Raw genomic sequence first — 27940 nt, forward strand, 5'->3', positions numbered from 1 at the left:
GTCCCCCCCCGGCCCCCCCCCGCGCGGCAGGGGCACAGAGGGCCTGGCGCGCTCGTTTCCCGTATATATTATCATTATTAATTATTTTTTTTTCTGTAAAAGATCTAAAAATGGATAGAAAAAAAACCAACAACCAAAATCGGGGACACACACACACCCCCCCCCCCCCGCCGGCTCCTGGCCAGCGGGCACGGCGGGGGGGCACGCCCAGCACCCCCTTCCCAGCGAGGGGCCCCCGTCCCCCCCGCCGTGGGGAGCGGGGGCTGCGCCCCCCGAAAATGTGTGGGGGTGGCCGTTCCGTGTTCCCCACCCCACCGGGGGGCTGGATAAGGCCACGGGGCAGCGCGGGGACCCCCGCTTGGCGGGGGGGCCCCACGGGGGGCACCGCGGGGTGGGGGGGGTCCCTAGGGCGCCCCCTCGGCCGGGTGGTACTGGGTCTCGCCCGCCGACACCTGGGAGATGCGCCGCGCCGAGCGCCACAGCCGCCGCGGGAACTGCCCCGGCCGCACCTGCGAGAGGGGTGCGCTGAGCGCCGGCCCCCCCCGGCCCCGTGGCGCCCCACATCCCCTCATCCACCTCGTCCTCATCCTCTTCTCCATCCCCATCCCCATCCCCATTCCAGCTGCCCTCTGCTTCTCCAACCCCACCTTCATCCTCATCCAGATCCTCATCCCCTTCTCCACTCCCCGCCCTCCTCCATCTTCATCCTGTTCTCCATCCCTTCTCCACCCTCACCCTCATCTTCATCCCCATTCCCTTCTCCATCCTCTTCCAAATTCCCATCCCCATTCCCTTCTTCAACCCCATTCCTCATCCCCCTCTCCATCCCATTCCCCATTCCCAACTCTCCTCCATCCTCATCCGATTCTCCATCTCCATCCCTTCTCCATCCTCACCCTCATCCCAATCCCCTTCTCCATCCTCTTCCCCATCCCATCCTCTTCTCCATCCCCATCCCCTTCCAAACTGCCCTCTGCTTCTCCATCCCCACCTTCATCCTCATCCTGATCCTCATCCCCTTCTCCATCCCCATCTCTTCACCATCCTCATCCCATTCTCCATCTTCACCCTCATCTCCTTCTCCATCGCCATCCCCTTCCACACCCCCATCCTCTTCTCCATCCCCTTCCCCATCCGCACCACCGTTCCTTTCCCAACCCATCACCACCCACCCACCTTCTCCATCTCCACTTCTGTCCCCACCTCCAATCCCACTCCCCATCTCCATCTCGATCTCGCTTCCCATCTCCATCCTGCTCCCTATATCCACCTCCATCTCCACCTCCATCTCCACCTCATTCCCCATCTCCATCTCCACCTCCACCTCCATCCCGCTCCCCATCTCCACCTCCACCTCCACCTCATTCCCCATCTCCACCTCCACCTCCATCCCGCTCCCCATCTCCACCTCCATCTCCACCTCATTCCCCATCTCCACCTCTATCCCTACCCCCTTTCCCACATCCCATCCCATCCCACCCCGCTCTGCTCTGGAGAACAAGGAGGACACACAGGAGTCCCCAGTCCAGCAGCACCCGGCAGACACCGAGGCACGACCTCCCCCCACCCAGCCCCACCACCACGCGGGACGGGAGGTCCACGCTCACCTCGGCGGGCTGCCCGGCCCCCACCACAATGAGCTTGCCGTCCTCCAACCCCACCAAGATGTGACTCTTCTCCTTGGTGACGGACACGCTGTGGACGGGCACCCGCATGGGCACGGGGGGTGCGGCCGCCTTCAGGCTACGAGAAGACGAGCGGTGGGATGGGACCCCTCCAGCCCCACCTCGGGGCACCCCCAAGGGGGTGGTTGGGGCGGGATGAGGTGAGGTGGGTGGTGGCCCTCACCTCTGGAGGTCACGGATCTCCAAGCCGCACTGCATGGTCCCCAGCACCACGAACTCCTCCGTCAGGCACATGGCCGTCACCTCCTCGTCCAACGGGACGGAGGAGAGGTGCGTCCCGTTCACCGAGTAGAGGTGCAGCCCGAACCTGTCCTGAAAGACAGAGCAAGGAGGAGGGGACACGCACGCTGACGGTGACGAGGAGGAGGACACGGGGACACCCGGCCGTACCTTCAAGCAAGCTCGTTGACCCACGGCGGTTTGGGCGACCACCTGCCCCTCCGGCCCCACGGCCAGGTGGGAGAGGACGGCGGGCGGCGAGCTCTCGCCGGGCGGCCGCAGCGACCGGATGAAGAGACCCCGCCGGATGGTGTGCACGATGATGGTGCCGTCCTATGGGAGGGAAGGGGACGCAGGGGTGAGGACGGTGGCGCCGCCCACCCCACCGCCCAACCCCACCGCCCCAAGCTCACCTTGGAGCCCGACACCGCCATGTCCAGCTCGGTGCTGATGGCCACGCACGTCACCTCGCCGTCGTGGCCGTACAGGACCTGGACTGGTTTGGGAGCCAAGCCACTGGAAAACCCACCCTGGCGTTGGGGACACGGGGACCTCGGTGACCTGGTGGCAGCGCCCACCACGCGCCCCTCCCAGGTGGAGCGCGGGGTGAGGGTCAACCCCCTACCTGCTGGAGGACCTGCCACACCATGCAGGTGGTGTCCCGGGACCCAGAAATGAGGTAGATGCCGCAGAGGTCAAGTGCCAGGCAGGTGACAACATCTGTGACGTCCAGAAGGACACCATGAGGTGCTTGGTCCCCGTCCCACCGCGCTCAGCACCCCGACCCCACAGGGTGGCACCAAGACGTGTTTTGGGGCGTGGAGATGCTGGTAACCCCAACCCCACCCCAGCTCCGAGATGGAGCGTGGAGCGTCCCTAGAAGATGGGAGGCACCGAGAGATGTCCCCTGCCTCCGTCCACGGCCCTACAAAGCCACCAGGTCATCGTTGGACCTTCATCATCAGAGGAGGACCTACCTATGTGCCGAGTGATGTGCCCAACGACCTTCCCTTTGGCCAGCGAGGTGACACGGAGGCTGTTGTCCCAATGTCCCCCGCTGAAGAGGAGCTTCCCATCTGGGGAGACGGCCAACGTGCGGGAGCAGAGGTCCGCGCCGGGCGCGAAGGGACCCTGCAAGAAGCGCTGGGTCCTGGCAGGGAGGGACACGGGACGGTGGCAGAGCCATGGGTGGGTTTGGTGGCACCTCCAGGGCCCATCCCTGGGGACCAGGTGCCCGACTCACTTTGCGTTGGAGACAGTGGGGTCTTTGGTGAAGCTGAAGTAGTTGGAGATGTTCTTGTCGTAGGGCAACCAGTTATGGGTCCCCAACAAGCCGTTGGCGCTCACGGTGACCTGGGTGGAGACGGAGGTGACACAGCGGAGCCCCCCTGAGGGTTTGGTCCCGTTCCCCCCGGGCTAGCAGGACACACCCGTGCCTCAGTTTCCCCGCACTCACCAGGACGTCGGGCGATCCCTGAGTGATGAAGGAGTGCGCCTGGTTCTTGGGGACCACGGCTTGCACCAGGGCCACCCCGTCGCTGATGCCCTGCGGGGAGACAGCAACCGGTGGGCACCCTCCCGGCCACCACCAGCCCCCTAAATCCCGCCCAGGGACTCCCCCACCCCAACCCCACCGCCCTGGGGTTGTCCTCACCTCCACGAAGAAGGACTTGAGCTGGTCCAGGTTCTCGAAGACGTTGGGCGAGCGGGTGTCGAGGCGAGCCAGCCTGCGGGCAGCGCTTTCCGCCGACAGCCGGGCGGGATGGGGTTCCTGGCGTGGGGGGAGCCATGAGAAGGGGGGTGCCCCCCCCAAAAGGGGGTATTTTTTGGGGGGAGGTGGTGGGGTATGAGCTACCTTCAGCAGCTGGCAGGGCGTCTGCCCAAAGTTGCTGATGATGCCCTCCAGAGCCTTCCTCTGCGTCTCATCGGCGATGGCGTCCAGGTCCACGGCCCCTGGGGACGGACGGGGATGGTCACAGGGGTGGGGAGGTCACCTGGTGGGTGCTCCCCCACCTCCCTGCCCCACCGCTCACCCTCGTAGGTGCAGTAGTAGAAGACGTTGAGGGCCTCCACGGCGGCCGGGCCTCTTTGCTTGTAGCCAAAAATGAGGTCGATCCACTCGTGGAGGTGGGCCGAGACGTACTCCGACTCCTGTCCAAGGATGGGGCATCAAGGTGGGGCAGAAACGCCCACCACACCCCTAAAATGACCCCCCCTCGAGGGGTGTGAGTGGAGGAGGGGTTGGGACGGGCTCCACCATCTCACCAGGGCTTTGCGGTGCTGGTAGATGAAGTCCTCGCGGGAGCGCGCCCAACGGGGCAGCACCACGTCGCCCACCTTCTCGTTGGAGAGCTGCAGGCAGCCCAGGTCGAAGCCTACGGGGCAGGGGGTGAGGGACACCGACCCCCGCGGGCGCTGTCCCTGCGGTGGTGGGGACGATGGGCGCCCCTTACCGTTCTGGTTCTCCAGGAATTCGGGGAAGTAGAAGAACTCGGGGATGAGCTCCTTGACGTCCACTGGGTTCTCCATGCGGGCTTGCCACGCCGCCGGCACCGAGTGGAACTGCCGGTCTGAGCAGTCGAACCTGGTGGCCCAGGACACCCGGTCGGAGCCCGCTCGTCCCCCCGCAACGTCGTCCCCTCGTTGGGTGCCCACCTGCCGCTCTGCAGCTGGATGTGGAGGGTGGTGAAGGGCTCGGTGCGGATCAGGTAGTGCATGACGCCCGCCGCGTTGGAGTAGTGCGTGCCGTAGTGGAACTTGTCCACGGTGCCCGTGGGGTCCTCGAAGCTCTCGTACCTGAGGGCGAGGCGGGGAGGGGTCCACCAGGAGCCAAGCGGGTGCTCCTCCCGTGTCCCCCATCCCTCGTTTTTTGGGGGATACTGACTTCTCCTTCACGTCCCGGGCGTGTCGCTCATTGGCCACCCCGATGGGCTTGGACAGGTCGCGAAACACGGCCGGGTTGGTGAGATCGAGGGTGTCCGAGACGTAATCCCGTAGGATCCAAGGGAACTGGGTGGTGGGCAGGAGGTGGGTGAGGTTGGGGTGGGGGCACGGGCTCACTGGGGAGACGGCGGGGGGGACGTGGGGCTCACCACGGGGTACTGGGAGAGGTCGTTGTAGGTGCGCCCCGCGATGGTGTTCAGCTGCATGAGGTACTCGAAGTTGGAGATCTCCCGCAGGACCCATTTCTGGAGCGGAGGGAAAGTGGTTGAGATGGGCTGGGGGGGGGCAGGAGGAGGGGCACACACCCCCACCCCATGGCCGTCCCTGTCCCACAGCCATCCCTGGTCACGTGGCTATCCCCAGTCCATGGCCATCCCTAGTCCTGCGGTCATCCCCATCCCACGGCCATTCCTGGTCTCAGACCATCCTTGGTCTCATGGACGTCCCCAGTCCCATGGCCACTTTGGGTCCCACGGCCATCTTCTGGTCCTGTGGCCACCCCTGGTCCCACAGCCATCCCCATCCCGTGGTCATTCCTGATCCCATAGCCATTCCGGGTCCTACGGCCATCGTCATCCCATGACCATTTCTGCTCTCAGATCATCCTTGGTCCCATGGCCACTCCTGGTCCTGTGGGACCCACGGTCATCCCTGGTCCCATAGCCATCCCTGATCCTATGGCCATCTGGGGTCCCACAGCCATTCCTGGTCCCATGGCCACCCCTGGTCCCACAGCCATTCCTGGTCCCATGGCCATCTTAGGTCTCATGGTCATCCCCAGTCCCATAGCCACCTCTGGTCCTGTGACCATCTTGGGTCCTACAGCCATCCCCGGTCCCATGTTCCCCAGTTCAACCATCCCTGGTCCCACAGCCATCCCTGGTTCTATGGCCATCCCCATCCCACGGCCATCTCTGATCTCATGGCCATCCCTGTCCCACGGCCATCCCCATCCTATGCTGGGGGATCTCATTCCCCTTGGCCAGGCAAAGCCAGTACCTGGGTGAGCCCTGAGGCCTTCAGCAGCTCCTGGGGCGACCGACTGCCAAAGTAGATCTGGTTGGGGGGACGTAGGCCAAGGACACAGGAGTACACCTTGTTCCTCACCTAGCGGGGGACAGAGGGGAGGACGTGGAGTGACCAGATCCTGGGCAGTGCCACGGCCTCTGGGGGATCCTGGAGGGGTAGAAGGGTGTCACCACCTTTTTCCTGAAGTTGAGGAAGTAGTTGGCCTGGTCAATGAAGAAGAGCTCGAGCGCGGAGCGGCGCAGGTTGTAGCGGCGCAGGTGGACCTCGCGCAGGTGGGACAAGGGCCGCTTGAAGTCGTAGCCGATCCCTGTCGAGATGGGGGGGCGCAGAGCCCCATGGGCGTCACCATCCACCCGCACCCCAGTTCCTGAGGTGGGGATGGGGGCCAGCAACGCCTTGGGGCTGAGAGGACCCCACCCTCAAAACCACCAGCACCCAGCGTGATGGGTTTCTGGAGGAGATGGGATGGGTGGGGGGGGTTCCTTACCCCACCCTGCCACAGGGACCCCCCCGAGGAGCACGCGCCGTTACCTCCCTCCGTCTCCTCCTTCTCGCTGCTGCCATCGTAGAAGTAGACGTGCTGGGTCGTCACCTCCAGGCGGCCGGGGACGACGGCCACCGTCGTGATGAGCTCGCAGTCCTCTGAGACCACCAGCTTCTCCCGCTGGTTCTGCTCCTTGGGCTCAGCCCTGGGTGACACAGGAGGATGAGGAGACCCCAGCGACACCCCCAGCCTGGGCAAGCCAGCGTCGTGGCAGGGGATGGGGACACTCACTGGTTGTCCAGGACGGGGAGGTCCTCCTCGGCCAGTTGGTCGTCCTCCAGCTCGCTCACCTTGGCCTCCTTGGCCATGGCGAGCTGGAGGGACTCGGTGGGGTTGTGGAGGTGGTCAGCTCCTGAAACGAGGAGGGGGTCAGGAGGCCCTCCCTGGTCCCTCACAGCTAGGGAAGAAGTCCTGTGAAGGACCCTCACCCCACCCCACAACCCCAGTGAGGTCCACGACACCTCCCAGCTCAACCCCACCACGCGCATCCAACCGTTGCCCACGGCATGGGGGGGACCCCTGGGTGCCCCGCTCCCATCAGCCTCACCCAGGTTGTCCCGTAGGGCGCTGGCCTCCAAGTGCTGGTCAAAATTCAGGTTGGGGACCAGCTTCAGCCTCATCCGGGAGTAGGTCTCGGCGCTCGACAGCTTCCAGCGAACCTCTGGTGGGTTCCTGTGGGACAGGACAGGGTGAGGCACCCTGGGGACCCCCAGTTGTACCACCCCTCCCCGGGGACGGAGGTGGGGGCTCACCGGTCGGCCCAGGCGGAGCGGGGCGAGGTGAGGAGGCGGCACAGGGACCGCCACTGCTTCAGCACGGTGCTGTGGTGGTTGTTGGCCTGCTTGAGCACGTTGGCGTGCCGGGCGTTTTCCGCCTTGGAGCGCTTCGCCGCCGGCTCCAGCACCAGCTCCTGCCAGGGGAGTGGGAGGGTGAAGTGACAACAGTGGCTGGGGCCTGGGGACATCCCCGAGGCGAGGAGCGTGTCCATGGGGTGGCGTCCCCAAGGCAAGGAGAACGTCCCCAGGATCATGGCCTTGGGGTGAGGAACACATCCCCAGGATTAATGTCCCGAGGGTGACGAGCACGTCCCCAGGATGACATCCCCAGGGCAAGGAGCATGTTCCCACAATGACATCCTTGGTGTGAGGAGCACATCCCCAGGATGATCCCTGGATGATGTCCCTGGGGTGAGGGGCATGTACCAAGACTGAGCAGCACGTCCCCAAAAGAACGTCCCTGGGTTGATGAGCACATCCCTGGGACATGTCCCTGGGATGAGGAGCACATCCTGAGGACCGTGTCGCCAGGCTGAGGAGGATGTCCCCAGGATGACATCACCAGGTTGAAGAGCACATGCCCAGGATTAGTGTCCCCAGGGTGAGGACCATGTTCCTGGGGTGAGGAACTGCCCCTAGGATGAAATCCCCAGAGCAAGGAGCACCTTCCTGGGATGACATCCCTGGGGTGAGGAGCACATCCCTAGGATGACATCCCCAGAGTGAGGAGCATGTCCCCAGGATGATGTCTTTGGGGTAAGGAGCATGTCCCCAGGATCAGCAGCACATCCCCAGGGTGACATCCTGGGGCGACGAGCAGACAGTACCTGGAACATCTTGCGGCTGGCCGCCTTCTCCTGCTCCCACCGCTGGGAGCTGCTCATCATGGCATCGTAGCAGGCATTCCAGAAATTCGACATGTGGTCGTGGCTCTTGGCAAAGGTGTCCATCTCAAACTGGGCCATGGTGGGCTGCACCTACCGAGCAAACCAGGATGAGAGCAGAGGCGTTTGCAGGGCTTGGTACCCACCAACCATCACCCAGGAGGTCACCCCTACAGGCTGTCCCAACCCAGAGGGCACATGGGGACCCATCTCTAAGCCTAGGAAGGGGCTCTCCCAACAGCCATGCCATCCCATGCCCCACGGCACCCACGTGCTTCTCGATGAAGCCCCTCCACTCTGGGGTGGTGCAGAAGAGCTGGAAGTCCTCGTAGAAAGTGGGGCTGCCGTTGGTGGGGGGCAGCGAGGGCAGGAAGAGCTGAAGCTGCAGGGTCTCGTAGCACTGGTCCATGAGCGTCCGGACGATGGGCACCAACCAGGAGAAGGTCTCCGACTTGGCATCCAGCGAGCGTCGCAGCGGGGTCTCCAGCTTGCCCAGCAGGTAGCAAGCCTCGTCCTTTTTGGGGGCGGAAGAGGTCTGCAGCAGGCTGTGCAGCTTCACGTACGCCAGCGAGTGCAGCTGGGGGGGACGCGGGACATCAGATGGGGCCACCAACCCTGTCCGAAGGGTTGGGGTCTCACCTCGAGTCCCAGGAAGGGGTGACTCACCTGGGGGTCCTGCAGCATGATGTAGCCCACGAGGATGCGTAGACCCGTCAGGGCCATCTCCTTGAGGTCGGAGGTGCCGTTGGCCAGGTGGTACCAGACGCCCAGCTTGTCCAGCAGACTGCTCACCCCCTCGTAGATCTGGGGGGGGACACAGTGAGCCCCTCCACCCAACCGTACACCCCCTCGCCTCTCCGGCCGGCTGGGCGCAAAGCCACCAGGTCCGGCCCCATCACCCCGCCACCCTTGGCTTTTCTTGACGTGGGTTTGGGTGGGGGTCAGGATTAGGTTTTGGGAGTAGGGTAGAGGTCCAACTCACAACCCTAACGAGGAACTAGTTCGGGTTTGGCATGAGGGTTACGGGTTGGGGCTTAGGGTACGGGTTTCTGGGAGGCGTGCAGGGCTAAGGCTTGGGATTGGGCTTAGGGTTGAGGGTTGGGATGGGGGTTAGGACTAAGGGTTAGGACTAAGGGTTGAGGTTTATGGCAAAGACACAGGGGTAAGGTTCAGGATTAGCATTTAGGAGGTCCAGTTTAGATTTACAAATCCTGACTGAAGGTTAAGCTATAGGATTAGGATTTTGATTTACGGAAAGGTTGCAGGGTCAAGGTTAAGGGTTGGGATGGGGGTTAGGGCTGAGGTTTACGGCAAGGGTGTAGGGTTAAGGTTTAGGATTAGGATTTAGGAGGTACAGTTGAATTTGTAGGTTAAGAGCTAGGGTTTAGGGTTAGGGCTTAGAGCTTCCCTACAGGGGGTTGGGTTTATCATGAGGGTGTGGGGTTAAGGCTAAAGTTTAGGATTAGGGGTTAGGGTTTAGGATCGGGGTTAGGGTTTAGAGCAAGGGTTAGGGTTAGAATTACAGATTATGAGTTACAGGTGGGTTTAAGGGTCAGATTTTAGCAAACAGGGTTAGAGGGCTGGGATTAAGGATTAGGATTAGGGGTTAAGGCTAGGGAATAGGATTGGGCTTCACAGCACGGGTGCAGGGCTAGGGCTAAGGCTTAGGGTTAGAGCTGGGGTTTATGCCAAGGGCGTAGGGCTAAGGCTAAGGCTTAGGGCTAAGGCGTAGGGTTAGGGCTGGGTTTACTGGTTATGGGTTAGGCTACGGTTTAGGATTAGGGGTCGGGTTAATTCCTAGGGTTACGTTCCCAGGCTGCAGGTTAGGGTCAGGATTAGGGTTAGGCCTGACTTCAGGGGCCAGGGTGTTAGCACCAGGGTTCAAAGCTCAGGTTTGGGATCGGGAACCCCCACCCGCGCCTGTCCCGTCACCTTCTCGCTCCACAGGGCCTGGTTGTTGTGTCCCTCAGAGAACAAGAAGTCCTGGAGGAGCCGCAGCAGCTTGAGGGCGTTGTGGGTGAGACCGGGCAGGGCGGCCGGCCCCGACTCCTTCAGGTCCGTCAGCGCCGACTCCAGCATCATCTCCAGGAGGCTGCGGGAGAGCAGGTGGCTCTGTAGGGTGGTCCTTCCCTTGGGATGCGCCCGCTCGGACGTGGCCTTGGGATGCACCCGCTCGGAGGTGGGCAGGACTCACCTACGCTTGATCTCATCGGGGGGCCGCACCAGCTCGCACGCCGTCCCCAGCTTGGTGAGGACGGAGAAGACCTGCCCGCGTTCCCTCCACGCCGCGTCGTCCCAGCCCTCCACCCCGCGCCAGGTGACGGAGAAGACGATGTTGGTCAAGAGGTTGCACAGCTCCTCCTCAGGCGTTTGCTGCCAACGGAGAGGAAGGGTGAGCGGTCTGGCGTCCAGCACAGCCCAGGGTGGTGGGGACGACGGTTTGGGGCTCACCTGGGGGTTGCTGGTGTTGGAAATGTTGTCACTGGGCAACGCGTCCTGGTAGCTGCTCTCATCCAGGACGTTTGAGAGGCTGGAGCTCTTGCGTGCTCGCATCCCTGGAAAGGGCTTGAAGCTCTCCAGGGGTGAGGGGGTGCCGGGGCCGCTGGCGGGGGTCTGCGTGCCGCTCTCAGCTGTGGCCATGGAGCTGGTGCTGGCCAGGTCAAGCCCCAGCTCGAAGGGTGAGGTGGAGAAGGGCGAGAGTGGGTGGTAGACGCCGTCGAAGGGAGGACCATCCCCGGGGTTGGAGGAGGAGCGGCTGGCCCGGTCGGAGGAGTCGAAAGACTTGAAGTTGTAGGAGTGGAAGGACTTGGTGCGGCCGCTCGGGGAGATGGAGTGGTCGGAGAAGCCCTCGGAGAGCTCCTGGTCCGAGGCCTCGTAGCCCAGCGGCAGGAAGACGTCCAGCTCCTGCAGCTCGACCGGTGGTGGGCTCGTCCCCTCTTTGCCCGGGGGGTCCGAGAAGCGGAGGAGCTCCAGGCAGCCCCCGTTGCCCGCGTTGCTCAGGCTGTGCTGGCGGGACTCGTAGGATTCCTTGACGTAGAGCTTGGTGAGGGTGTCCTGCCAGCCGGCCAACCTCGCCAGCTGCTTCACCATGTCCTGCTGCGCGTAGATCAAGTGGAAGAGCTGCAAGGGAAAGCCGGGGTGAGACCTGATGATGTTGTCCTAGCTCCTGGCCACCTCTCGGGGGGCTGGTCCCTCCAAGGGGCAGGATGCCGACGGTCCTCAGATCTTGGATCCCCCATAACCATCACTAGGTGCTGGTGCACCCCTTCCACGCTGACACGTCCTTGTGAGCGGGGTGTTAGCACCACCCCCATGGCCCACGCGTCCAGGCACGGCTGGGTGCCCGCGTGTGGCTCCAGGGAGCCACACCACTTGGTCACAGCCCCCTTGCACCCGTGGTCCTGCTCACCTTACGGCAAATATCGAGCCGGACGGCCAGCTCAGCTCGGTGGGACAGGTAAACCACGGCCACCAGGTCCTTGTAGTTGGGAGGGTCTATGGACCAGGAGAGATGGGATGGTGGTGGGACAGGTCCTTCTGTCCCCAAAAGCCACCAAAGACCCCCAGCCCCATGACCAGCTGAGCCTTGTGGGAAGCCACCAGTGATGACCCCATGGCACACGTTTGGGACGGGTGGCCAGGGCCAGCCTGGTTTCGGCAGGGCACGCGGTACCTGCCCCGAGGACCTGCTCCGAGAGGCAGCGGAAGAGCAGCATGGAGCCGGGGATGTCACCGAGGCAGGCGATGAGCCCCTGGTACCCGATGTCCTTCAGCTTCAGGCGGTTCTTGCTGCGCTCAGGGACCTTCTCGTACTTCAGCATCTTGTAGAGGATCTGGCGAGACAGAGAGAGGTGGCCACCCCGCTGCGGCCACCCCTGGCCGCTGGAGGTGGCAAGAGATCGGCGCCAGCGACCTGCCTTACCTTGAAGACCCTCTCCCGCACTTCATCCGAGAACTTCTTCTGCACCAGCAGTGAGAAGAGGACCTCCACATGGCCTGGTTCAAAGAGGAAGGCGAAGAGCTGCTCCTGGGCAGGCGAGCCCTTCAGCAGGCTGTGGATCACCTCCAGCGCCCCGCAGACCTGCAGGACATGGGGCTAATTGTCCACTGCCCTCCACGTGCCCCACCAGGATCTCAGCAACTTCTCCCCGCTGCTGGCAAGTGCCGGGCCAGCCCACGGCACGCTGGGGTGTTTGGGGACGCGGGTGACTCAGTGCTGTACCTGCTGCTCGTCCTGCACCCCGGCCACGTAGCTCAGCAAGCTCTGCATCTCCTCCCCAGAGAAGCTCCTGCAGAAGAAATCCTTCACCAGGCTGAAGAGGGATGTCTGCACCGTCTTGATGTCGTCCGTGGCCGTGGTCTTCTCCCTGGAGGTGCTAACAGACAGACAGGCATGGGCATTCCCTCTGGGTGCACAGCCACCCTCCTGCCCCTTGTCACCCACGGCACAATCCCAAATCCCAGCCTGAGGAACTACGGTGCGGACAGCCCGGTTGTTGTAGAACCCGCCACAACCTCGGTTGCTGCTGGAGAGGCGCTGGGGGTGGATTTTGGGGCTGGGTGGAGGTTTGGGGATGGGGCATGGAAGGTCCTGCACCAACAACCACGCTCCCACACCAGAAGATCATCCCATGAGGTGCTTGCACGGGGGGGATATTGCCCCAAGCAAAGGGCGTCTACCCCAAACAGCAGCTCCAAGGGGTCAAGCCCACCACCACGTCAGCATCTGGGGGTCCTGGCTACAAGCGGCAGCTCACCCGTAGTACGTCCGGATGGAGTCGAGGACGTACTGCACCCCGTATTTCTTGCGGATGCGCTGCTTGTGGTCCTTGACGACGTTGGCCAGGTACTGGATGTGACCTGCGGGGAGAAGGTGTGAGCGGTCGCGAAGGCCGGTTGGGATGGAGAACATCTCCAAGCACCCCCAGGTCCCACCTAAACGGACGGCGAAGTCGCTGTTGCTCCAGATGCGGAAGTCGAAGAGGAGATGCTGGTAGAGGAGGTGCAGCAGGAGCCCGCTGCCCTCGGAGGCCATCTGCTCCATAAGGATCTGTGAGGCCATCAATGTGCTCATGTCCAGCAGCGGACTGGAGACCTGCCACGAGCAAGAGGGGAGGATTCCAGTCCCGGCGTCCTCCTTGGGGAACGGCCCTGAGGACCACGGGACGGAACCTTTGGTAGCTCCCCACACCTTCTGCAGCAACGCCCCGATGATGGCCGGCCCATGGCACTGCACCAGGCTCTCCTGGTTCACCGGGTGGTTCTGGATGAAGTTCTTCACCAGCAGCAGGAAGGCAGCCACGTTGTTCCTCTCCAGTCTGCTCTCTGCAAGGTAGCTGTGAGCCCCATGCCCACCCAGACACCGTCCTACAGAACTGCCCGCATCCGCCTGCGAAAGGCATCCCGGAGACCCCACTGTCAACTTTTCTCTGCAAATTTTTCAGCCCATTTCCCCCGAATTTACACGAGTGGAAACCTCCGTTGCTCTGAACTTGGAAATAAACAGCTGGGTATCAGGAGAAAGCCTGTGCCACCTGTGCAGGAGAAGGCTCCCGCACAAACCCAGTCCTACTATAAGACACCAGAGACTCCACACAAAGGCAAGGCTGGAGCCAGCCTCATCTTCTTACAACTGCTCGTTTATGACTAATTGGGTCATAACAACATTAAAAGACGTCAACGGTTTCTCCATTACTCCGTAACTCTTGGTGCCCCAGGCAGGACCTCTCCTGCCCGTGGTAGTCACCCAGGTTGCCCCCAGGCAGCACCCACGCGGCAGCGGGGTCACCTCCAGCCACCCCAGCAGGACGGCTCCAGCTCCACGTCTCCCGAGATCCTCACCTGAGGACTTGCCCAGCGGGATGAGCATGCCCTGGGCGTTCCTGGAGGACGTCAGCTCTGGCCCCACCAGGTCGTTGGTCTCCTGCTCATCCTCGGCTTCCTCCTTCTTGGCCACCACTTGCTCGAGCAGCGGCAGCAGCACACCCATCCCACCCACGCAGTTGACCACGTCCTGCCAGAGGGAGGCGAGGGCTTTGCCGGGTGCTGCGCGGTGACGGCAGCGTAGAGAAGGAGGTTGCCCATGCACCCGGGGTCCGTCCTGCCTGCTCACGGGCTCAGCCCAAGCCGGGGAGAGCCGGGCCCTGTGGCTAGCAAAGACCGAGGTGTGCCCTGACCCATCCTATGGCACAAACCTAAAACAGGTCCCCAAAATGCACCCGTTCCCCTGCACCACCCATGATGCCCACCGTGGATGCTGAGGACCTATGGGGCATGCAGGTCCTTGGTGGACCCAATACCGTGTAGCAGAGTCCCTGTAGGGTCCAGAGAAACCACCATGGCCATCCAACACCCCTGGAGGAGCCTGCCCCTGTCCCATACCCCAGGAGGAGCCCAGTTGCCTCCACGCCATGGGGCGAATGGGCCAGAATGGACCACCCCACGCCCAGCGTACCTTGATGTCCCAGTTGACCACCTTGTGCCCCGTCAGCCGCCCGTCCAAGCCGTGGCTGGGAGAGAGGTCCAAGCAGATGTTGTTCCTGCAGGCCTAGAAGAGAGCACCATGGGAGCATCTTCATGCTCCTGGAGATGTCACCGACGGCAGAGGGTCTACAGGTGCTGTCCCCATCCCCCGGGTGGTGGCTCTGCTCACCTGGGGGGTGTAGTACAGCAAGAGCTTGCTGCTGAGCTCCACCAAGTCACCTTCCAGTGTAAACGGTGACGTGACGTTCGGTCCTAGAGAAGAGGGTTGGGGTGAGCTGCGGCACGGTAGGGGAGAACCTGGTTGCCACCAGAACCCCTGCATATGTCCCACGTGTCCCACCCCACGTACCGGCGCAGAAGAGTGCCTTGACCTGGGCTTGCTGCAGAGCCTCGCAGAAGATGGCCACCGAGCCCAGGTGACCCTCCAGGGAGGTGGGACTGCCCCATTCGGTGTCCTGGCTGCCAGCCGCCGTGGTGGCCACTACTCCCTCGGTGGGGGGTTGAGTGGGGGTCCAGGAGTGGGGTCCCAAGGCAGCGGGGACAGACTGGGAGCGGCCGAGCGTGGGGCGCGGGGCGAAGACCAGCTCCGGCCCATGGGACGCTGGCGGGTGGCTGGCGGTGGTGGCAGTGGTGGTGGTGGTCCGGTGGCCCGCAGAGCCAATGCAGCAGGAGACGAAGGACTGGAAGGAGGAAGGGGTTGGGTTCAGCCCCCAGCCCCGTGCCACGGGGTCTGGTGGGCGCCGGGAGAGGGTCCCCCCACCTCGTGGAGGGAGGGGAAGCGGAGCTGCGCCGTCTTCCGCAGGTGCCCATCAGCGTAGATGCTGACCACGTTCTGGCCAAAGGGCCGGCGGCCGGCAACGTGGACGACGTCAACGCAGTGCTGGGGGGACAGGGAGGGGGCGTCAGGCATCCCGGTGGCCTCGTTGCCCCCGCTGACGGGGACGGACGTAGGGATGGGGACGACGCTCACCCAAGCCGAGTCGTTGAAGGCAAACTCCGGCAGTGCCACCGTCATGTAGTCCTTCTTGGTGCAGACGGCCACCACCAACACGCCGCTAGCCGTGAAGAACGCCTCGAAGCCCGTCCCGCCGGCCGTGAAGAAGCTTGTGGAGGAGAAGCATGGTGGGGATGGTGGTGCTGCCCCTCCTCATCCTCACCTCAGCACTACCCTGGTCCCCTCCATTGAGCATCACCTGTAGAGCTGCCTCCTCTTCGGCCTCGCCGGTGGCTCGGGCTCCTCCTCGCTCAGGCACAACCAGGCGTGGAAAGCGAAGGCGCCACCGGGCCACTTCTGGATGGCGGGCACCATGATCCCCGCCATACCGGGCGTCAGGTCGAAGCACTGCAGCGCTCGGGGGGGCCCCTCGGCCCGCGCCATGCCCGAGAGCGCCCGGATGACGGGTGCCGCGTAGGGATGAGGTCCCCGACCCCGCTCGCGTCGCAGCAGCCGCAGCAGCTGCCGCAGCTCCCCGGGGCGGATGGAGAGGCTGCCCAACGCCCGCAGCAGCTCCAGTAAATTTTCAGAGCAGGCAGCCGGCAGCGCCGGCTCGGTGGCCAGGGCGCCCAGTAGGCAGCCCACCATGCCAGCCTTGACGCAGGTGAGGCGGCTGGGCAGGGAGGCTTCACAGAGCCGCCGCAGTTGGCCTGAGAGGAAGACCTGGAGCTCCCGGCACGTCAACGTCGGCAGCCAGGCCAGCAGGATGAGCAGGGGTTGCTCGTTACGGATGGGACGCACAGGGAAGGAGCTGTGGTCACCTTCCACTGCCTGCCGAAACAGAAGAATCGGTCGGTGCAACCTTGACCCCATGGAAAGGGACAGATCCTCCCCCTGGTCACCCCGGGTTGGTGGTAGAGACCCTGTGCATCAAGCGCTTTGGAGACTTCCATGCATCAAGCATCTTGGAGGCCCTGTGTGTCTAAAGTCTTGAAGATCCCTGTGTCTCATGGGTTTGGAGAACCCTGTACATCAAGAGTCTTGGAGACCCTTGTGCATCAAGAGTCTTGGAGACCTCTGTGCATCAAACATCTTGGAGATCCCCATGCATCACGTGCTTTGGAGACCATCAAGCATCTTGAGACTCTCATGCATCAAGCATTTTGGAGATGTCGCACATCCAGCAGCACCAGAGCAAACACTACCACATCAGAAAGGGCTCCTATCTCCCCAGATCTGAGCATGACTCCCAGCTAAAGATGGCCCCAGGACCCCGTGGGAGGAAGCCGATGGGAAATAGGGTGGAGAAGACTGGGACCTAAGGAACGGGGCTGCTGGGGGTGGAGTTCCACCATGAACCACCAGCACCAAGGGCTTTGCTCGATGTGGAGGAGAAGCGGGCATGCTCACCATGTTGAGGAGCTCCTGGAGCAGGCGTTGGGTGGGCTGGCCCTGGCTCCTCAAGACCTCGTAGAGGTGGGTGTAGCCGATGCGCTCCTTGAACACCTCCTGCAAGCACCCGGGCACAAGGTGGGACCCTGCACCAAGCCCCACCACGTGCTGCTTTCACCCCAGCCCACGTCATGGCGTGAAAAACCCCAAACCCATCAGCTTTTGGGGTGTCCCCTCCAATCCTGGTCCACTGCCCACCTTGGCCGAGGGCGAGTTGCTCATGATGGCGGTGAGCACCCCGATGGCGTGGACCGCGATGGTGTCGGAGCTGCCGTCAAAGACCTACGGGGACACAGGGGTGGTGGGTCTGCTGAGGCACGGGCCTGGGGGGACACAGCCCACCACGCCGGGTGGTTTGGTTACGGGGTGGCCCCACACGCTACCTGCTGGAGCCCGTCCCCGTCCGGCCGCCGCGTGGGGACCTCATCCTGGGCTTTGTCCGCCTCCCGCGAGCTGCCGAGGTAGAGCTGTGGGACACGGGGTGGGTGTCAACCCCGGAGAATGGCATGGGAAGAGGGTTATGGAGAGCCACCACCCCCGGGATGCTGCTGCACCGCGACCGCCCCATCCCGGCATCGTTTAGAGCCGGGAAGGGTGGGGATGGAGATGAAGGTGTCCAAGCCCGGTGTCACCACGGTGGGACACCAGCGTGGCCACCCCGGTACCTTGCTGTTTTGGAGGAGCCGGATGATGTGCTCGAAGCAGTTGTTGCTGAGAAAGACGGCTTGGAGAACCGGCCGGTCCTCGCAGCTCAACATGGCTGGGATGGCATCTACGGCGCGGCGGAGACGCCTCAGCACCCGTCCCACCTCCCCAAAACCCCGTTCCCCGCCCCGTCCCCCAACCACCTACCCAACATGAGGACACGGAGAGCGATGAGGCTGCCGGCCGCCTCCGGCGCCAAGGAAGCGAGGGGCAGATCCGAGTTGAGCACCCTGAAGTAACCATCCAGGAGGACGCGCAGCGGCACGGGGCCGGCGCCGGGACTGCCGCCGTGCAGCACGTGGACCACGGCCACCACGCCGCGTAACGCCAGCTCCAGCAGCCCCACCGGGGCGGGGGTCCCGCCACCGCCCCGCCGCAGCACCCCCAGCAGCACCTCCACCGCGGCCGGCGTGACGGCCCGCAGCGCGTTGGGCTGGCGGGGGGGAGCGGGTGCGTTACGGATGATTCTTTTTATACAAAAATCCCTTTTTTTTTTTTTTTTGAAGCTCTTAACGCCCAGCCTGACGTCCCCAGCGCCGCGGGTTTTGCCCGTCTCACCGCACCCCGCTCCCGGGCGGGCAACAAATTAATTTAAAGGAAATTTCGGAGCTATTAATTAAATCTTGATTTTTGAGCATGGGGTTAATTAAAACTTATTTCTGTTCAAATTTATTCAGCCAAGAATTTCTCGTCCGCCAAGCGGTGACGAACCAGCAGCTTCAGCTCAATCCCCTCTCAGTTAATTATTTTTTTAAGGTCAAATTTGCTGAATTCAGGGCTGGAATTTTCAAGAGGATTTTTAAAGGCTGTTGAAAAATTAAGGGGTTTCGTTCCAGCGATTATTTTCCTTGGAATAAATAAAACTTGGGGGTTTATCACTTGGATAACGATCCCAAGTCCTCCCCCCATCCCCTTCCCAACGCTACCTTGGATCCGGAGAGGATGGCTCCGAAAAGATGGAGAAGTCGGAGCTGGAGCGTTTCGGGGAGCTGTCCTCCGGCTTGGAAGCACTCTGGGAGGATGAGGAGGGACATATTTACTGTGGGGACGAAGGGGAAAAGAAGAAAAAGGGGGGAGAAGGAAAAGGGGGAGAAGGGAAAAAAAAAAAAAAGAAGGAGAAAAGAAGAAAAAAGGGAGGAGAAGGGCAAAAAAAAAGGGAAAGTAAAGAAAGAAGAAGAAGAAAGGGGGGGGAATAAGAAGAAGGGGGGGGAAGAAAGAAGAAGGGGGGAAGAAAGAAAAAAGGGGGGGAGAAAGAAAAAAGGGGGGGAGAAGAAAAAAGGGGGGGGAGAAAGAAAAAAGGGGGGGGAGAAAGAAAAAAGGGGGGGGGAGAAAGAAAAAAGGGGGGGGAGAAAGAAAAAAGGGGGGGGAGAAAGAAAAAGGGGGGGGAGAAAGAAAAAGGGGAGGGAGAAAGAAAAAAGGGGGGGGAAGAAAGAAAAAGGGGGGGGAAGAAAGAAAAAGGGGGGGAAGAAAGAAAAAGGGGGGGGAAGGAAGAAAAAGGGGGGGGAAGGAAGAAAAAGGGGGGGGAAGGAAGAAAAAGGGGGGGGAAGGAAGAAAAAGGGGGGGGAAGAAAAGGGGGGGGAAGAAAAGGGGGGGGAAGAAAAGGGGGGGGAAGAAAAGGGGGGGGGAGAAAGAAAAAAGGGGGGGGAGAAAGAAAAAGGGGGGGGAGAAAGAAAAAAGGGGGGGGAGAAAGAAAAAAGGGGGGGAGAAAGAAAAAGGGGGGGGAGAAAGAAAAAGGGGGGGGGGGGGGGAGAAAGAAAAAAGGGAAAAAAAAAAAAAATCCCTTTTTCCCCCCTAGGATGTTTAAATTTTTTGCGGCTCTGGTTGCGCGGGGGGAGGTATTTTTAATTCTAAAAAAAAAGTAAAAATAACGGGGTTTCGTTTCAAAAATAGGGTTCAGGTTGGGGATTTACGGGCGCCGGGAGTTTTAGGTGATTTTTTTTTTTTTTTTTTTGCGATGCCTTTGCCACGCAGAGTGGGGTTTTTGGGGGCTTTCCTGGAAAAAAAAATATTCAAAATCCCCTTTGCTTTGATTTTTACGGACTCTCAGGATCCTATACCTGCCCCCGGGACCCCGTACGTGCCCGTACGGGCACGTACGGGGTCCCGGGGGCAGGTATAGGATCCTATATTTGTCCTTGAAGCTTCCTGGGGAAGGTATAGGACCCTATAGGTGCAGGGGCATCTATAGGATAAGCGGGGGCAGGTATGGGACCCTATAGGTGCAGGGGCATCTATAGGATAAGCAGGGCAGGTATGGGACCCTATAGGTGCAGGGGCATCTATAGGATAAGCAGGGCAGGTATGGGATCCTATAGGTGCAGGGGCATCTATAGGATAAGCAGGGCAGGTATGGGATCCTATAGGTGCAGGGGCATCTATAGGATAAGCAGGGCAGGTATGGGACCCTATAGGTGCAGGGGCATCTATAGGATAAGCAGGGCAGGTATGGGATCCTATAGGTGCAGGGGCATCTATAGGATAAGCAGGGCAGGTATGGGACCCTATAGGTGCAGGGGCATCTATAGGATAAGCAGGGCAGGTATGGGATCCTATAGGTGCAGGGGCATCTATAGGATAAGCAGGGCAGGTATGGGACCCTATAGGTGCAGGGGCATCTATAGGATAAGCAGGGCAGGTATGGGATCCTATAGGTGCAGGGGCATCTATAGGATAAGCAGGGCAGGTATGGGACCCTATAGGTGCAGGGGCATCTATAGGATAAGCAGGGGCAGGTATGGGATCCTATAGGTGCAGGGGCATCTATAGGATAAGCAGGGCAGGTATGGGACCCTATAGGTGCAGGGGCATCTATAGGATAAGCAGGGCAGGTATGGGACCCTATAGGTGCAGGGGCATCTATAGGATAAGCGGGGGCAGGTATAGGATCCTGTAGGTGCAGGGGCATCTATAGGATAAGGGGGGGCGGCTATGGGATCCTGTAGGTGCAGGGGTATGGATAGAATCCATTATTTGCCCTCAAATCACACGCCTGCCCCCGAATACCACACACCCCCACGGATCCCATAGGTGCTCCCGGATCCCAGCCTCCCCTCCCTCGCCCCCGCACCCACGGATCCCACCCCCCCCCAGATCCCGCTGCCGGACCCCAAGCCGCCCCCCCCCACTTTCACCTTGGAAGAAGGCGCCGAACTCGGGGGGCAGCGGGGCCGGGGCGAATTTGTATTTACTCTTCTCTTTCGCGCTGACGATTTCCCTGGGAAAAGAGGGGTGAAGTGAGGGGGGGGGGGACGGGAAATTTTGGGGTGCAGAGGCAGCAGGGGGGGTCCCCGCTCACCCGCTCAGCTGCCGCCGCCAGGTCTGGTAGGGGTCGAAGAGGCACTCGCAGAGATGCAGGGCGTAGAGCATCCCGCTCTCCAGCTGCGCCCCGCTCCCCTCGTCCTCCGGGATGTTCTTCAGCTGCCGGGAAAACGGAGCGGGATTATTTCCCCCCCCCCCAAAAGAACCCCCCCCCCATCACCAAAAGGGGGGCAGGGGTTCTCCCCCGCGCGCTCACCTTGCTCGCGCAGACCCGCAGCAGCTTCAGCACCTCCGGGATGAAGCCGGGGGTTTTGTCCGCTTGGATGTTTTCCAGGTTCCTGGGAGGATTTGGGGGGGGGGCAATAACACACTGGGGGGGTTAATGCATCGGTGGGGGGCGGATTTTATCGTGGTGGGGGGGAATATCCTGTTTTAGGGTGATGTGATGCGCTTTAGGGGGGGATGTGAGAATTTTGGGGGGGGGATGTGAGAATTTTGAGGGGGGGATGTGAGAATTTTGAGGGGGGGATGTGAGAATTTTGGGGGGGGGATGTGAGAATTTTGGGGGGGTGACACACTTTGGGGGGGGTCTGTGCTTCGAGGAGGGGGCTTGCACTGCTTTTGCGGGGGACATCGCAACACCCATGGGTGGGGGACACACGGAGGGAGGCCGGGACCCCCCCAGGGGTGGCGGGGAGGAAGAGGGGGGTGTCACCCACCTGCAGATGATGATGAAGAATTTGAGGAGGAGCAGCGCCTGGCCCAGGCCGGCCCCCCCGCCCTCGTCCCGCGGGATCTGGCCCACGCACTGCCCCAGCCGCTGGCTCAGCACCCGCACCACCTCCCGCGGCAGCACCGGGATCTCCGACGCCGGCTCCTCCGGCCTGCCGCGCGGGGAAATTAAAAAAAATCTCAAAAAAAACCAAAAAAACCCACCCCCCCCCAAAAAAAGAACCAAAACCCCCCTCCCAAAACACCAAAAAACCCAGCAAAAAACCCCAAAACCCCAAAAGAAACCCCCAAAACAAAAAAAAACCCCAAAACAAAAAAAAACCTCCAAACCCTCTAAAGCCCCCAAAAGCAAACAAAAAAACCACCCCCAAAACAGCCCCCCCAAAATATCTGAAAAAACAAAAAAAACTCCAAAACAAAAAAAATTTAAAAACCTCCCCGAATCCAAAGAACTACCCCAAAAACAAAAAAAAAACCAAAACAACAAAAAAACCCCAAAACAACAACAAAAAAACCCCCAAAACAACAACAAAAAGAACCCCAAAACACAAAAAAACCCCCAAAACACAAAAAAAAACCCCCCAAAACACAAAAAAAACCCCCCAAAACACAAAAAAAAACCCCCCAAAACACAAAAAACCTCCAAAACAAAAAAAATAAAAAAACCCCCAAAATCCAAAGAACTCCCCCAAAAACAAAAAAAACCCAAAACAACAAAAAAGCCAAATAAAAAAGAAAAAAAGAAAAGAAAATCCAGAAAATTAAAAAGAAACAAAAAACCCCAAAAAGCAAAAAAAGGAAAGAAAACCAAAAAAGCGAAAAAAAAAAAAAAACCCAAAAAAAGAAAACAAAACCCAAAACACCCCCAAAAATGCAAGAAAAACAAAAAAAATAAAAAAAAAACCTAAAAAACCAAAACCCAACCAAACAAAACCCCTCAAAACCGCAAAAAAAACCCCTAAAAACCCAATAAAACCCCCAAAACCCGAGCTGGAGTGCGGCGTCGGGCGCGGGCGTCGCCCATGGGTGGGGGGCGGGCCCCCACCTGCGGGGCTCCAGCGAGGGCAGGGCGATGATCTTCTCGAAGTTCATGACGAAGGCCTCCAGCCACTGCTGCAGGTACGAGAGGTCCTTCTGCAAGGGGGAGGCGGGGCTGGAGGCGCCGGCCAATCAGATCGCACCGCGAGCGGAGCGGCCCATCGGCGGCCGGAATGGTGACGCCACCCCCCTCCCCGCCCATCCGCCTCCAGGAGTCACCAGCCAATGGGCAACCAGAGCAGCAAAACCTGTGGAGCTGCTGACCAATCAGCTCCTGGAGCAGCACAACCTATGAAACTGCTGACCAATCAGCAAACAGAGTGGAACAACCTGTGGAGCTGTCAGCCAATCAGCAACCAGAGCAGCAAAACCTGTGGAGCTGCTGACCAATCAGCTCCTGGAGCAGCACAACCTATGAAACTGCTGACCAATCAGCAAACAGAGTGGAACAACCTGTGGAGCTGTCAGCCAATCAGCAACCAGAGCAGCAAAACCTGTGAAGCTGTTGACCAATCAGCTCCTGGAGCAGCACAACCTGTGAAACTGCTGACCAATCAGCAACCAGAGTGCAACAACCTGGGGAGTTGTCAGCCAATCAGCAACCAGAGAAGCAAAACCTGTGGACTTGCTGACCAATCAGCAACCAGAGCAGCAAAATCCGTGGAACTACTGTCCAATCAGCACTCGGAGCAGCACAACTCGCGGAGCCACTGACCAATCAATAACCAGAGCAGAACAACCATTGGGGTCATTGGCCAATTAGCAACTAGAGCAGAATAACCTGTGGAACCACTGACCAATCAGCACCAAGAGCAACATAAACTGTGGGCTTGCCGGCCAATCAGCTTATTGAGCAACACAACCTGTGGAGATACTGTCCAATCAGCGACCAGAGCATCAAAACCTGCAGAGCTGCTGGCCAATCAGCACCAAGAGCAACACAAACTGTGGACTTGCTGACCAATCAGCATGCAGAGCAGCACAACCTGTGGAGCTCCTGACCAATCAGCACCCAGGGTATCTGCCCCTACCAGCCAATCAGCTGACAGTGCCCGCCCCCCAGCCCGGTGGTTGACCCCGGGCACCCCCCGCACCAATGGCCCCCAGCACCCTATAGGGCACCTCGGGGTCACCCAGGTCCCCTGCAGCACCTTGGGGTCACCCGTGGCCCTCAGCACCCCATGGAGAACATCGGGGTGACCCATGTCCCCCAGCACCCCACAGAGCACCTTGGGGTCACCCACGTCCCCTGCAGCACCTTGGGGTGACCCGTGGCCCTCAGCACCCCATGGAGAACATCGGGGTGACCCATGTCCCCCAGCACCCTATAGAGCACCTTGGGGTGACCCGTGGCCCTCAGCACCCCATGGAGAACATTGGGGTGACCCATGTCCCCCAGCACCCCACAGAGCACCTTGGGGTGACCCGTGGCCCTCAGCACCCCATGGAGAACATTGGGGTGACCCATGTCCCCCAGCACCCTATAGAGCACCTTGGGGTCACCCAGGTCCCCTGCAGCACCTTGGGGTCACCCGTGGCCCTCAGCACCCCATGGAGAACATTGGGGTGCCCCATGGCGCTCAGCACCCCAGTCCAGGACCATGGGGTGACCCATGGCCCCCAGCACCCAACGGAAAACATTGGGGTGACTTGTGGCCCCCAGCACCCCGTACAGCACCTTGAGGTGCCCCATGGCGCTCAGCACCCCACAGAGCACCTTGGGGTGACCCATGGCCCCCAGCACCCAACGGAGAACATTGGGGTGACCCATCGCCCCCAGCACCCCGTACAGCACCCTGGGGTGCCCCACGCCCCCCCCGGAACCCCACGCAGCACCCTGGGGTGCCCCCATCCCAGCCCTCCCCCCCGACGGGGGGGGGGCCCCGACCAGCCCCCCCCCAGCACCGCCGTCGCAGAGGGGGACCTCACAGCACCCCCCCAAACCCACCCCCTCGCCGTCCCAGTGCCCCCCAGTCCCCCCATTCCCCGCCCCCCCCCATTCACCGCCAGCACCCGGTGGGGTGAGCGAGGGCGGGGGGGCCCCCCCGTACCCCCACCCCCCCCCCCGCAGCCCCCAAATTACCTCCCCGCCGGGGCGACCCAGGCCGTCCATGACCCCGGCGCGCGCCGTCCCAGTACGGGACTGGGGGGGGGGGGGGGGTGTGTTTGTCCTTAATTTCCGCCCCCCCCGCCCCCCTTTTTCTCGCCGCCGCCCCGCTTCGCCCTTGCGCGAGGCGCCCGAAAAAAAAAAACCCACCGAAAAAAAAAAAACAAAACCCCAAAAACCAACAAAAAAAAAAAAAAACCAAAAAACCCCAGAACACCAGGAAACGCCAAGTCACCCGCCGCCCCAACGGCGCTTCCTCCCGCCGCGCCCGCTCGCCCGCCTTTCGGGGTGCCGGGGGGTGCCGGTGGGGTGCCGGGGGGCGGGCGGCCTCGCCGCGGGACGTCACGGTGACGGGGACGCGGCGGGCGTCGCCGCCGGGCACCGGTGGCACGCGGCGGCGCGGCGGGCGTCGAACGGCGGGGGTCGCGCCGTTGAAGGCCCGGAGGATCCCGCCGGCGCGGCGAGCGAGCGCGGCGAGTTTGTCCGTTCTCAGCACCCCGCCCCGGCACCCGGCACCCGAAACGCCGCGGCGGGTGCGCCTCGCCGGTGCCCCGTCCCGGCCTGCGGAGCCAGTTGGGTGGCTTCTGGGTTCGGCCGGCGCGGCGCCAACCTGGCAACGTCGCGTGGCGGCACCGGCGTCGCCGAGAGCGCCGCGTGTCGTCGTGTCCCCCCGCCGCCCCCCAGCCCCGTCTCCGAAAGCCACCCGGTTTGTCACCTCGCTGGCGCGGAGTCCGACGCGGCGACGCGCCCGCGCCTCGGGTGGCCCAACGGTCGCCGCGCGCCGGCCCGCCGGCTTTGTCCTCGCCGGGTGCTCGGGGGACGTCGCGGTGACGGAGGTTTTGCGGCGCGGCCGGGCCGGGGAGGCGACAGCCAGGTCCCGTCGCGGCCTCTCGGAGGTGGCACGGCCGCCGCGTCGGCGCGGGCGCGGCACGCGTGCACCGGCGGCGCAGCGTCTGACACCAAGGGTGACACCGATGGCACGGCACGCGTGCCCGTATGACCGCGCGCGATCAACGGCACGGCGCGTGTCCCCTCTATGACCACCCCAACGGCGTGGCGCGTGTCCCCGTACGACCACGGACACCTCGACGGCGTGGCGCGTGTCCCCATATGACCACCTGCACCCCAACGGCGTGGCGCGTGTCCCTGTATGACCACGGACACCTCGATGGCGTGGCGCGTGTCCCCTGTATGACCACCCCAACGGCGTGGCGCGTGTCCCTGTATGACCACAGACACCTCGACGGCGCGGCGCGTGTCCCCTGTATGACCACCCCAACAGTGCGGCGCGTGTCCCCTGTATGACCACCTGCACCCCAACGGCGTGGCGCATGTCCCCTGTATGACCACGGACACCTCGATGGCGTGGCGCGTGTCCCCTGTATGACCACCCCAACGGCGCGGCGCGTGTCCCCGTACGACCACGGACACCTCGACGGCGTGGCGCGTGTCCCCATACGACCACGGACACCTCGATGGCGTGGCGCGTGTCCCCGTACGACCACGGCCACCTCGATGGCGTGACACGTGTGCCCATGTGACCACAGAGATGTCCACAGCGTGGCATGTGTCCCCACGCAACCACGAGGACCTGATGGCACGGCACGGGTCCCCACATGACCATGGACACCTCCACGGTGTGGTGCGTGTCCCCGTACAATGACAGGCATCTCCACGCCATGGCACGTGTCCCCACACCACCACGGCCACCTCGACGGTGTGGCACGCGTCCCCATGCGACCATGGACACCTCGGTGGCATGGCGCGTGTCCCCATACGACCATGTGGCACCTCAACAACATGACACGTGTCCCCACACCACCACGGCCATCTCGATGGCGTGACACGTGTCCCCACACCACCATGGCCACCTCCACGCCGTGACACGTGTCCCCACACCACCATGGCCACCTTGACAGTGTGACATGTGTGTGTCCCCACAGCCCCATGGCCACCTCGATGGTGTGACACGTGTCCCCATGCCACCACGGCCACCTCCACGCCATGACACGCGTCCCCACAGCCCCACGGCCACCTCCACGCCGTGACACGTGTCCCCACAGCCCCATGCCCACCCAACGCCACAGCACCTGTCCCCTTCCGAGCCCCCCAGGACCTGTCCCCCCCAAATCCGCCTCTCCCCAGCACCCCGCAGAGAGAATTTCGGGGTGCCCCCCCCCCCCCCCCCGCCGATGACCAGTAACCCAACGACCATTTACTGGTTTATTTTGGTTTTACCTGGTGCCGGGGGCAAAAACTGTCCCCAACCCCAACTGGGACGGGGGTCCCCAACCCTCCTGGGCCCCCCCCGCCCCTCCCACCGGGACAGGGTGGGGTTTTGGGGTACAAACACCCCCCCTTTCACCCCAAAAATCCCAGCTGCGTGCCCCGACCCGCAGGTGCCGGAGGTGACATTGGGGGGGGGGGGGCGCGGTGGGGGTCTCCTCTCCTCCAGTATCCGGTCCCCGTAAACTGGGAGTGGGGATAAAATTTGGGGGGGGGGGCGGTTGGGGGGTCTCCCCGAGCAGGACCCCCCCCCCCCCCCAAGGTTGGGCCCCCCCCCGCCCCCGTCGCTCCCAGCGCGGCTGCAACGTCCCCGCGGCCGCACCTGTCACCCCCAAAAATCTCCCCCCCCCTCCCCTCCACGGGACCCCCCCCTCAAAATCTCACAGGGGTCCACGAATTGCACCCCCCCCCCAAAAAAAAAACCAAACAAACCTCGCGTGGGTCCCCAAAAAAACCCCCAAAACCCCAAAACGCGACCCTTCCTGGCTGGGTATAGGGGGGGGTGTGCCCCCCCCCTCCCGGGAAAGGTGGGGTGGGGGGGATGCAGGGGGGTGCGGCGAGGGGGGTCGAGGACTTTGGGGTGACGAGGGGCGCACCCCAGGATACGGCGGGGGGGCGGGGGGGGCGTGGGGTGCTCGTAGCCCCCTCCCACTCCAGGAAAGGCGGGGGGGGGGGGGTACTGACACCCTCCCCTTCCAATCTTGGGGTGGTTCTTTTTTTTTTTTTTTGGGGGGGGTGGGGGGTGGGGGGGGGGGTCTGCGCGGTACCGCCCTCACCTTGGTGAAGTAAAGCATCCAAAGCTCGTACAGCCGCTCCCGGGAAGCCATGCCGGGCCGGCACGGCTCGGTACGGCACGGAACGGCGG

The 27940-nt window shown here is 62.1% G+C and overlaps 1 protein-coding gene across 1 annotated transcript; it reads right to left on the reverse strand.

Moving 5' to 3' along the window:
• Nucleotides 1–131: 131 nt before the first annotated feature.
• NBEAL2 (neurobeachin like 2) lies at nucleotides 132–27935 on the reverse strand. Its single transcript, XM_086741666.1, has 55 exons — nucleotides 27852–27935; nucleotides 22690–22778; nucleotides 21632–21796; nucleotides 21169–21250; nucleotides 20950–21071; nucleotides 20786–20868; nucleotides 18581–18666; nucleotides 17802–18087; nucleotides 17615–17721; nucleotides 17333–17416; nucleotides 17148–17231; nucleotides 16908–17006; nucleotides 15757–16328; nucleotides 15534–15666; nucleotides 15324–15443; nucleotides 14913–15243; nucleotides 14733–14815; nucleotides 14535–14627; nucleotides 13922–14093; nucleotides 13272–13405; nucleotides 13016–13175; nucleotides 12838–12940; nucleotides 12303–12456; nucleotides 12003–12161; nucleotides 11754–11913; nucleotides 11490–11575; nucleotides 10532–11200; nucleotides 10275–10453; nucleotides 10013–10172; nucleotides 8747–8884; nucleotides 8352–8657; nucleotides 8024–8173; nucleotides 7173–7330; nucleotides 6968–7092; nucleotides 6652–6772; nucleotides 6408–6565; nucleotides 6050–6183; nucleotides 5847–5954; nucleotides 4997–5092; nucleotides 4789–4913; nucleotides 4560–4700; nucleotides 4358–4488; nucleotides 4170–4279; nucleotides 3938–4055; nucleotides 3760–3857; nucleotides 3559–3675; nucleotides 3361–3450; nucleotides 3148–3257; nucleotides 2882–3054; nucleotides 2530–2624; nucleotides 2318–2434; nucleotides 2076–2237; nucleotides 1849–1997; nucleotides 1608–1743; nucleotides 132–509 (listed from the first exon to the last, which is right to left on the reverse strand). The coding sequence occupies exons 1-55, from the start codon at nucleotides 27900–27902 to the stop codon at nucleotides 405–407; spliced, it is 8277 nt and encodes a 2758-aa protein (XP_086597792.1). The 5' UTR covers nucleotides 27903–27935; the 3' UTR covers nucleotides 132–404.
• Between the last annotated feature and the right edge of the window lie 5 nt (nucleotides 27936–27940).

The sequence above is a fragment of the Chlamydotis macqueenii genome, chromosome 2, assembly GCF_036417535.1.
Source record: "Chlamydotis macqueenii isolate bChlMac1 chromosome 2, bChlMac1.mat, whole genome shotgun sequence".
Classification (NCBI taxonomy): Eukaryota; Metazoa; Chordata; class Aves; order Otidiformes; family Otididae; genus Chlamydotis; species Chlamydotis macqueenii.

What these genes read in the sequence shown, in the direction of transcription:
- NBEAL2 (XM_086741666.1), bottom strand. Translation starts at nt 27,902, where the DNA reads ATGGCTTCCCGGGAGCGGCTGTACGAGCTTTGGATGCTTTACTTCACC. An exon ending in GCAACTCGCCCTCGGCCAAG is followed by an intron (nt 17,007 to 17,147) that starts GTGGGCAGTGGA and finishes GGGTGCTTGCAG; the next exon opens with GAGGTGTTCAAGGAGCGCAT. An exon ending in TCAAGTCCTTCTTCGTGGAG is followed by an intron (nt 3,451 to 3,558) that starts GTGAGGACAACC and finishes GTCTCCCCGCAG; the next exon opens with GGCATCAGCGACGGGGTGGC.